This window comes from Brassica napus, chromosome C3 (genome assembly GCF_020379485.1).
Source record: "Brassica napus cultivar Da-Ae chromosome C3, Da-Ae, whole genome shotgun sequence".
In the NCBI taxonomy this organism is placed as follows: domain Eukaryota; kingdom Viridiplantae; phylum Streptophyta; class Magnoliopsida; order Brassicales; family Brassicaceae; genus Brassica; species Brassica napus.
In genome coordinates, this window is record NC_063446.1 from 47,074,690 (window position 1) to 47,086,074 (window position 11,385).

At 36.3% G+C, this 11,385-nt stretch overlaps 1 protein-coding gene across 1 annotated transcript; it reads left to right on the plus strand.

Annotated features, from left to right (window-relative positions):
• Positions 1-7,354: 7,354 nt before the first annotated feature.
• On the plus strand, positions 7,355-8,805 carry LOC106362756. The gene is made up of 2 exons (XM_013802604.2): positions 7,355-7,632; positions 7,674-8,805. Exons 1-2 carry the CDS (start codon positions 7,355-7,357, stop codon positions 8,803-8,805), a joined length of 1,410 nt encoding a protein of 469 aa, XP_013658058.2.
• Positions 8,806-11,385: the final 2,580 nt, after the last annotated feature.

Below are 11,385 nucleotides of genomic sequence, written 5' to 3' on the forward strand. Positions count from 1 at the left end.
TCTCGGGTATGCGTGAAGCTCATGTCCAGATGATGCTCATCAACGACATTCTAGACCACCAAACTGAAGTGGCCAAGCTTTTGGACATCTCCATTCCGAAGATTGATCCACCAATCCCTCCAAAGTCCCTCCCTAAGCTTGAGTCTCAAGGGATGTTCACCTTGCCTTGCTACCTTGGTAAGCTCACTTTTGATGATGCTCTTGTTGATTCTGGTGCAAGTGTGAATGTGATCTCAATGGAGATGATGAAGAGTCTAGGGATTGAGAGTATGGAGCCAAACACATCTTCCATACAGTTTGGAGATTCCTCTTCTACAACTCCTATTGGTCTCATCAAGGATTTCCCTTTGAAAATTGGAGCATGCACCATTCCTATAGACCTTACTGTTCTGAAGATGGCAACTGAGAAGAGAGTCCCATTGATCCTTGGCATTCCATTCCTCACAACAGTGGGAGCTTGCATAGACTTTGCCAACAAGAAGGTCACACTCCTAAATGTGAACAAAGCTGTCTCCTATCCACTACAATCCCCAAAGATGAATGCTGAGTATTGTGGAACAATCACTTGTGGAGCATCCTCCATTGAGAAGACAAAGGCTGAAGGGGTTGGTATTGAGAAAGAAAGTCTTGTTGGAGAGTCCTCTAAAGAGATGTGTGATGAGCACTTGGAAAGTGCTAAAAAGTTGGAGGTGAGTAGAGCTACAAAGGTTGCTCATGACAAGAAGAAGATTGTGAAAGAACCTCAGCCTCCACCTCTTGATAAGACTCTTCACACTCTCACTCTCCATCCAATGAAGCTTAAAGATGGGGCCATTGAGTACAAAATCAAATGCAAGGGGAGGTCTAAGTCATTCTCAAGTGCAAGGGCCATCATCACTTCACAGCTCCAAGATGATCCAATCAAGCTTCAAGAGCTTCTCTCTCAAGTCCTCACCATCACTCTTGAAGGTGGGAAAGATCATCCTCTTCATTAGCCAATTGGAAGGAAAGTCAAGCGAGAGACTTAAAACAAGCTCACTTGGGAGGAAGTCCCATGGTATCCTTTGTATATATCTTTATATATCTTTTTCTTGCTTTAGTGTGTTTGAATAAGCTTAGGGACAAGTTTGGGGGAATTCTAAAAAATTCCCAAAGGTCATGTCAAAAATTCCAAGGTGACAACAAGTCCTCCCTCCTCATTTCCCTTCTCTTATGACAGGCAACTTCAAGTAAGTGCATTCTACCTTTGTAAATACTTAGTTATCATGTTTATGTATTTCCCGTAGATCTCTCCTTTGAGCTTATTCTCACACAAGAGACTGTATGAAGTAAGTTTGGGGGAGAGTCTACTATCTCACATTGTGTTTTGTTTTGTCTACTTGTCATTAAGTCTCATGCATTGCATTATGAATAATTATTTGCATAGAAAATCCACAAAAATTGAAAATTTTCGAAAATCACAAAAATAAGCATTTAGTTGCATCATTTGCATCTTTAGGATTGAGTCTAGAAGCATTTAGATTGCATTCATGCATTGGGAGAAACCTTGTAAAGAACACATGTCTAGAACTCAATTTGACATCCTAGCTAAACATATCAAGTAGCTTAAGCATCTTTTGAAAAAAACTTGTAAGCTTCGAGCCTTGAAAACTCTTCTTGAAACTTGTTTGCTTGCTTGATGTTGGCATTGTTCTTAAGATCAGCTCCAATCTTAACTTGGCTTAAATGAACTTAATCTCTCTTGCATATGAGCACTTGCATACTTGATCATGGATCTCATACACATTTGGGTTATCTTATTCCATTATGCCAATCTTTGTTAACCCAAATGGCACTCCATACCCTACAACCATAACCATTCTTTGAGACCAAACATTGAATTGCATGAGTGAGGCCTCTTTTGATAGTTTGTCATGTGCAAAATCTTGAGAGTATTGGGAGCGACATGGATTTGTTCTCATCTCTTGCTAGCATAGGGTCATCATTTGAGCTAGCTTCTAGGATGGTGAGTGGGGTCTTTGTTCCTTAAAGGTTTATATCTTTTGAGAATGATGAACAAAAGATTGTCATGAGAAAGAAAAGTCCTAGGGACCTAGAATAGAAAAATAAGAAAGCTCTTGATTGTATTGTTTGAGACCTTCCCCCCTTTAAAAACAAAATGGAGAAAAAGAAAAAGAAAAAAAGAAAGATTCAATAAGATAGCGGGGAAGGGATAATAAAAAGTATTAGAGCTTAGAAATGTGAAAAGTGAATAAGAGGTCCTTAGTGGTTGAGTCTTAAGAAAAGAATGTTGTTCATTGGGTGAGTGATGTGAGTGTTTTTCATTTTGGGTTATGGGATGAATGAAATGAGTGTAGAATTTGTAATCACTTGGGAATGGGGTAGAATGATGAGAATGAATCTATGTATGCATGAGTTGCTTCTAATCTTAGATAAATTTTGCATAATGATCAAGCTCCTTGTTCTTGAGTGATAACCACCTTGAAATGACAACATTTGAATCCTTCTTTTCATTCATATTAGACCATTGCTTACCTAGCCAAATGATAGAGATCATGTGCCCATTTGTGAGAATTCACCTTGTGTGTGTGTGTGAATCTATGTGAGAGCTGGTTGAAAGAACTTGTTAGTTGATGAGTATTGCAACTTGAGTAGAGGAATAAGAGTATATATAGGCCTAGAGAAGCTAGAGTATAATAAGGGAGTTGCTCATGCTATTTGCTATGTTTTCTTATGATGTTAGGTTGAAAGCTAGAAAGTGTTTCTTTTGGTTATAAACTCCCAATTTTAAATATCTCCCTCTTGATTGTTTTTGAAGTTTACTTGTGGACAAGTAAAGGACTAGTGTGGGGGAGTTGATATCTCATGATTTTCATAAGTTTTAGATTCATCCTTTAGCTTATTATGATCATTTTAGGTTGCATTTAGGTGTTAAATTGTAGTTGCATACATAATTGCATTTGACAGGGTCTAAGATGCACAATTGGAAGTTTTGAAGCTGATTCGGGTGGACCTTTCTGCAAATTCAAGAGTTTTGGGGTCAATTCGTAAATATCTAAAAGAAGAAGGACCATATGTGCAATTTAGCCAAAATTCACCATTGGAGAGACCGTGAGCTTTCTCTTCCTCGACTCCGGAGCTGGACGACGATGGCTGCGGCTTGGAGATGTACTCACGACACCGGAAGCTTGGAATGGATGACGATGGCTGCGGCGGTGGAGGAGCTCGCCGTGCTTGGTCCGGTGACGTCGTGGCTTAGGATCCGGAGATTCGTGGTGGAGCAAAGCGTCGGAGAGAGGCTCAGACTCACAGGCGGTGACGCAGTGGCGATGTCGTGGATATGGTGAAGCTCGAGGAAGACGAAGAAGAAGAAGTCAAGCTCGAGTCGAAGCGGGTCCATTGTAGCGGGTTGGTAAGGTCGCTCGTTTTGTCACGAGCTCGGGAGCGGCTTGAGGCTCGCGGGATTCCCTTACCCGCGCGATGACGATTGACGCGGAGAGAAGGGCACGCGGGGTCATGTACCCGCTCGCATGAACTGAAGGCGTGGCGATGGCTTGACGCGGGGAAGCTTACGCGGGTTGAGCCCCAAAGATCTTACCCGAGTCGATATTTTACCTTAGTCGAATTTTAATATTTTTAAAGGGCATTTTAGACTTTCTAAAGGAAACCATTAGGTTTTCCAAAGACATATAAATACTCTTGTAATCCCAAAGTTGGGGGGATTATCTTATTTTCTATCTAATCACAAAAGAACTTTGAGTTGAAAGATCTAATCTTGATCATAAGTTCTTATCTTTGCTTGATTATCTTGCTCTCTAATCATGTTTAACCTTGAATCATCCATGATTTTGGGGTTATTCATGTCTATTAGTGAGTAGACTAATCTTGGATTCATGGGCTAGGGTGATTAAGGGTGATTAGAGAAGATCTAGGGTGTTTAGTGTTAGATTTACTTGTTTCCTTGCTTATTGAGGGTTCTCAATGCTATTTTAGTCATGTTCATACTAAAATAGATCTCTAGGCATTTCATGCCCACAAGGTGTATGATGAAATGCCTGAACCAACTCTTCAATGCTTTTAGTTTGCTTTACCTAAGAGATTAGTTGCTAAAGGAGTTAAGATTGCTATTAGACTTGTTCTCCATGTTTGTTTTAGTAACATTCAACCTAAGAGATTAAATGCTTGAGTTGCTTTACCAAAAGAACATTCATCTAGAGATAGAGCTTGTTTAGCTTATTGTCTAGGCATAAGGAAATTGTTTGATTGATACCTTGCTACCCTTAGATTGGATCTACATCACCCAAGATCAAATGCCTAGCCCCATGAGTCCTCTTGCTTCAAATTGAGAAAGAAAGATCATTACTTTATTGCATTAGCTTATTAGTTCTTAGTTCATACCATCTTAAAACCGGATCGCACTTAGCTTAAGCATGAACTTGCATTCCCTTTGCTTTAGAATCACTTAGGATTTGTTCGACAATCTTTTATACTACATTGATTTGATCTTAGACCCTTGAAAAGTCTTGCATCAAACCTCATGTCTGAACTCGCAAGATAAAAGGTACACTATTGGGGATAACTAATACAAGAAGTCAGTCTTTCTGCTTAGAGCATGAAACCAGTCTAATCATTTTGGTCAAACGACATCTGACCCATGGCTCGTGATTTCTTCCCGCCTTCGGGTAATGGAAATCTTTTATTTTAGTAGGATCTTTCCATATTTGAAGATATAAAAAGATCTAATCTAAATTTTTACTACAGTGGCCTATAAAAGGGATTTAAAAACCTTAGAAAAGCTGGATAGACTATTAAACACTTTCATTCAAATAGGAAAAGATCTAACTGAACTTTTACTACAATGGCCTAGAAAGGGATTTATAAACCCTAAAAAAAGTTGGATAGACAATTTAATACTTTCAAATGTAGAAACAAACAACTAGAATTAAGGTTTTGAGACCAATACATTGTATTCATGATCAATAAAACACTATCTTTCATCTATCCTTTTTGCTTTACTGCATTACTTCATGTTTTCATAGTAATATCACGAGAAACTCTATTTTATTTTACCGTAACAAATATAATATAATATCAATATTAGTTAAATTATATACTTTTGACATAATTTTTCTCGTTTATTATTTGTCACATTTTAATATTTTATTTTTTAGTAAAATATATTTTGATAGAATACAGTAATGTCAAGACAACAAGTTCATATATTTTGGATTTCTTTTTAAACAACAAGCATCATTTTTTTAATAAATTTAATGATAAAATATATAATTGAACATATTTAACTATTAATTTTATTTCTTTAAAATAAATCATCATCTTTTTGAACTAATCATCATATTTCTATAAACTAAAAATACATCAAAATAAAATTATAAAAAATTTAATTTAAAATATGAAAAATTAAAATCTGAAAACCATTTATGTGTAAACTATTTTCAGATTTTAACAATTAACATATTTTGATATATTTTAATGGTAACTTCTAAATATTTTGTCGATATTTTTGTTGTATTATTTGAGTATAAATTAGTAGTTTTTAGAAAACAAAAAATATAGTAAAATTCAAAATAAAAATTCAAAATCTGAAAAACAAAACAAAACCAAATATGAAAACTGAAAACTGAAAAATAAAATTCTGAAAATTAAAAACCAAAATCTAAAATATTAGAAACCAAAAGGTAAAACAAAAACAAAAGTTTTTGAAAACCAACCCATTTTAAGCCAAACCTAAAACCAACCATTTTTTTTGTCATTACTATTCAACGATGAATTTTCTATATTATTCATATGTTTTTGAATTATTTACAAAATGACCATTTTTATTTAATTTTTTATCAATTTCGAATTTAACAAAAACCAAATATTCCCTAACCATTTCTTCTTATTTACAATAATATCATCATCAATAATTTTTCCAACCACCATGAACCACCATTTTTTAGCTCCTAAAGCTCTACAATTCAATGTTCAGCCACTTTTTTTTCTCATTCTAAACTAACAAATCTTCATTTCCTCTCATTTCCTCTACATTTCCATCTAAAAATCTCATAACTTTCATTTTCATAATCACAAACTTCATATTTTCGAGTTTCTTCATTAGTGAATCGTCAAAGGTGCTTCTTTTTGCTCATATTTGGAGTTTGAACGGTTGGAAAGGTTGGAAACAAGCTTTACACCGGAAAAGGTAATTACTTACATGGTTTTCCTCATTTTTCAGATATGTGTCGCGAAATTAGACTATTTTATATGTATACGTGTTTGTGTAGACGTACGATGCAGTCTACTTGTCAACGCACACGTCAATTTTGCAATTGACCAAACTATTTTTTTTTTGTAATACAGACTTTTCCATCAGTTTTCGTCTTTACCTTTGACAACAAAAACAAAAATTTAGGTAAACTTACCAATACATGTACGTAAAAGAGGTTAGTTTTGCATTTGACCAAAATTTTGAATTTTCAATGTAGACTTCATCGGATGTCTACAAAATGTAGACTGTCCGGGAAGTCTACAAAATACCAGTTTTGCATTTGACCGAAACTTTGACTTCGTTGAATAGGTTTGTTTTGTGTTTGACTAAAAAGTTTAAAAATTAATAAAAAATTTATTAAACTGTAGACTTTATGTACAGTCTTCTTATCTTAGAAAAAAATGTAGACTGCGTATAAAGTCTACTTTTTTTATTTTGGTCAAATACAAAACTAACACGTCGGATTTGAAAGAGACTTCACCCGAAGTCTATACACTTGTAGACGTTCATTTCAATCTACTTGTTTGAAAGTCAAACATGATCAATTGCAAAACTAACATCTTTCAAAAAATATTCAAACATGTAGACTGCATATGAAGTCTACTTCTGAATGTCAAATCATGGATGAATTCTAGTCAATAGCAAAAACTAACGTTTTTAAAGTGTAGACTGAAATGGAAGTCTACTTGTATAGAATCACAACTTTTTTTTCAAATATAGAAAGTAACCCGTAAAATTTGCAATTGCAAAAACTAACTCAAAGAGTAGACCTATTTGATAGTTTGTAGTAGTAAACTGAAAAGAACGTCTACATATACGTAGACTGAATATGGAGTCTACATAAAAATATATATTAAAAGTGAATTTGTGTATTATTCATTAAGTTTTCTCTAGATTTTTTTTGTTTGACAGTGTGTGTTAGTTAATTCTAATGGCTTTGAGTGATTTTGAAAAGAAAATCTGTTATAATTATGAAAGTATAATACATTTGATTTGTCTATGTTGTTAGCTAATAATTGTAGACGTACTTATAAGTCTACTTTTATAGTTTATGAAACATGAAATATGTCTTCGCTAATTATGTAAACATGTATTTTTTTGCAGGAAATGGCTCAGTTACCTGTTGTATACGGAGAATGGGTGGTGAAAGGCTCTTTGTGGGAGTTTGTGGTCAATAATTGGAAAGGAGTGAGAATGTTCCTTGTGCCTAATGGATGTACACATGGTGAACTTCTTGAAATGGCACAAGAAGATTATGATCTGGATAAGAAAATCGAGAAGGTGGTGCTAACATATTCCTTACCAGATGTCATTTTACAGCAAATGACTCAGGATACTCCTCCTATGCATGTCACGAATGATAGACAAGTGCGAAACTTGATCGAGTTATCTAAGACACACTTTGTATGTGCCTTTGTGTATCAAGCCAAAGCAAAGTAGAAGCTGGAGTTAATGATGATGTTGATGTGTCTGATGGTGATGATAGTATATTTGCTGATGAATATACTGATGAAGATACTGATGAAGAGTTGGATGAAGATAGTAATGTTGTTGATGATGTTCAAGCAACTGCTGATGTTGTTGTTGATGTTGACGATGGTGTAAACTACAATGATTACGGGAAAGTGAAAGATGAGGATTCTAACGAGGATGCAAATGAAACGCTTTATGATGGTCATAAAGAACAGTGCTCTGGTGCTGAAGGAAGATCGTTGTCCTTAAATGACAATATATATGTCAGTCAGAGTTTTGCTGGTAAGGATGAGCTTGTTTCAAAGCTGAAGCCGGTGGCTATGAAATGTAAATTTACATTCACAGCATATAAGACACCGAAAACTCTATATGTGGCTAAGTGTCGTGTTCAAGGATGTGGTTGGAAGCTTAGAGCGAGTGTGAAGCATGGGCCAAAGACAATTTGGGTGACAAAATATTTGAAAACTCATACATGTTCAGTGGTGGATCGAATGGCTCAACGGAAACATTATACTCCAAAATATGTTGCAAGACTATTTATAGATCGGGTTGGGATTATAGATGGGCTTACAACGAAGCATATCGATGATGAGATGAGGGAAATTTTTGGGATGAAGCTAGATTACAACACTTCGTACAGAGCTTTGTTATCTGCGCAAGAGTTGGTGAGAGGAACAACAAAAGATGGATATGAGAATCTGCCTTTTTATTTGCGTCAAATCGAGATATCGAATCTGGGAACTGTCACATGTCTTGAGAATGATGGTGAAAACAGATTTAAGTATTTATTCCTATCTCTTGGAGCTTTGATAGCTGGTTTTACCTATCTTAGGGGGGTTATTGTCGTGGATGGGACTCATCTATGTGGAAAGTATGAAGGAGTTATGCTAGTTGCAGCAGCCCAAGACGGTAATTTTCAGATTTTTCCATTGGCTTTTGCGATTGTGGATGCGGAGAATGATGATTCGTGGGAATGGTTTTTTACCAAATTGCGGAGTTGTGTTTCAGATGAGTATGCTTTGGTGACAGTAGCCTCTCTATCCTCTGATATACACGCCCTCAACATCAACAACTCCATCTCTTGATAGTATTCTTCCACGGTTCGTGAACCTTGCGTGAGCTTCCTTAGCTTCTGGTGGAGATCACGGTGATAATGGCTTGGAACAAACCGCTTACGCAAGATAGACTTCATCTCTTGCCACATCTCAACATGGTACTCTTGACACTACAAGAAAATGTTTCCGTAACGACGAAAAGGTACGAGGAAAATTTTTCCTCGTAAACTTACGAGTAGTTTACGAGGATGTTCCGACGAAATGGAAATTCGTCGTAACGTAGACGTAAAATTACAAGGAAAATATTTCGTCGTAAAAACTTTGTACATTTACAACGAAAGTACGTCGCGAACAATATTCGTCGTAAATTTACGAGGATATGATGACGAAACATGTTACCGTTATTTCTTGGTGAAAAAGTGTATTCAATGCGCTTTGAATTGCCTAATTTCGTTGTAAATTCCTTGTAAAACTGATGTAAAAGAGATGTAAAACCCTAGCAAAATTTTCCTAGTAAAATCATTGTTATACTTCATCTGCCAATCTCGAAATTTTTTCTATATATATGTCATTTCTCACAACTCACAAAAGAAAACAAGAAAAAAAATTTTGAGAAAAAAAATTCCAAAAAAATTATAAAAAGAACAATTCCCAAAAAAAATTCCAAAAAAAAATTCCCAAAAAGAGTTAAAAAAAAATGGTGGATGGTGGTAATATTTACGAGTTACGGAGTTGGATGTATTCCCATAAAGATTCGGAAGGGAGAGTGACGAATGCATTTCTGAGCGGGCTAGAGACATTCATGTACTAGGCGGGCTCTACACCGATCATGCAGGAAAGCGGTAAGATGTTCTGCCCTAGTCGGAAATGCAAGAATTCAAAATTTGCACGTAGTGAAACTGTATGGAAGCATTTAGTAAACATAGGATTTACACCACAATATTATATTTGGTATCAACACGGAGAGGGTTATTGTGGAAATGAAGTTAGTAGTAGTAATAATAATTTTGAGGATGCTGGTAATAATGAAGAACCGTATCATTTGCATAATGAATATAATTACCATCAAGAAGATCAGATGGTAGATCATGATAGGGTTTAAGACATAATTACTGATGCATTTTTAGAAACAACTACAACAATAGCTGATGGAACTGGAAATGTAGAAAAACCTAATTTGGATGCAAAAAGGTTTTATGAAATGCTAGATGCTGCAAATCAACCAATCTACACTGGTTGCAGAGAAGGTCTCTCTAAATTGTCTCTCGCAGCTAGGATGATGAATATTAAAACGGATCATAATTTACCTGAGAATTGCATGGATGCTTGGGCGGAGTTGTTTAAAGAGTATTTGCGAGAAGACAACGGGTCTGCTGAATATTATTATGAGATTCAGAAATTGGTTTATAGTCTTGGGTTGCCTTCAGAGATGATAGATGTTTGCATCGACAACTGCATGATCTACTGGAAAGATGATGAGAAACTAGAAGAGTGTCAATTCTACAAGAAACCACGATTCAAACCGCAAGGACAAGGGAGGAATAGGGTACCGTACCAAAGGATGTGGTACCTACCAATTACAGACAGGTTGAAAAGGTTATATCAATCTGAGAGGACTACTGCATCGATGAGTTGGCATGCCGAACATGTCCAGAGGGATGGCGAGGTCGCTCATCCATCAGATGCAAGAGCGTGGAAACATTTCAACAAGGTACACCCAGATTTCAGTAGTAATATTCGGAATGTCTATCTTGGGTTATGCACCGATGGATTTAGTCCATTCGGAATGTCTGGGAGACAATATTCTTTGTGGCCAGTCATTCTTACGCCATATAATCTGCCGCCGGAAATGTGCATGGAACAAGAATTTATGTTCTTAACCATATAATCCCTGGGCCAAAGCATCCAAAACGGCCGCTAGATGTTTTTCTTCAACCATTGATACAAGAGCTAAAGGAGTTGTGGTCAGAAGGGGTGAGGGCGTATGATTGTTCGTTGAAAAATAATTTTACGATGCGAGCAGTTCTGTTGTGGAAGATAAGTGACTTTCCTGCTTATGGGATGTTGTCTGGTTAGACAGCACATGGAAGATTATCTTGTCCATATTGTCTTGGATCGACAGATGCTTTTCAACTGAAGAATGGTAGGAAGGGTTGTTGGTTTGATTGTCATCGTCGCTTTCTTCCCATTTCTCATCCGTACAGAAGAAATAAGACATTGTTTAGGTACAAAAGAGTTGTCAGAGACAGTCGTCCTCCATATCTCAGCGGCCAACAGATCGAAGCAGACACTGATTATTACGGAGCTCAGGAAATAGTTAAGTGTGGAGGAAACTGGCATGTTTCTGGAAATATGTCTGATGGGTATGGTGTGGCGCACAATTGGCATAAGAAGAGTATATTTTGGGAGTTGCCTTACTGGAAGGATCTTCTTTTACGTCACAACCTGGATGTGATGCATATAGAGAAGAACTTTTTTGACAACATCATGAATACAATACTGAACGTCCCTGGGAAGACAAAAGATAACAAGAAGTCAATGATGGACTTACCGGATATTTTCTCAAGAAGTGAGTTACATATCAAGAGCAATGGAAACATTCATGTTCCT

Bases quoted from the DNA above. Each gene is read 5' to 3' on its own strand.
- LOC106362756 (XM_013802604.2), top strand. From the start codon at position 7,355: ATGGCTCAGTTACCTGTTGTATACGGAGAATGGGTGGTGAAAGGCTCT. The intron at 7,633-7,673 runs GTTATCTAAGAC...TTGTGTATCAAG, and splicing joins CAAGTGCGAAACTTGATCGA to CCAAAGCAAAGTAGAAGCTG.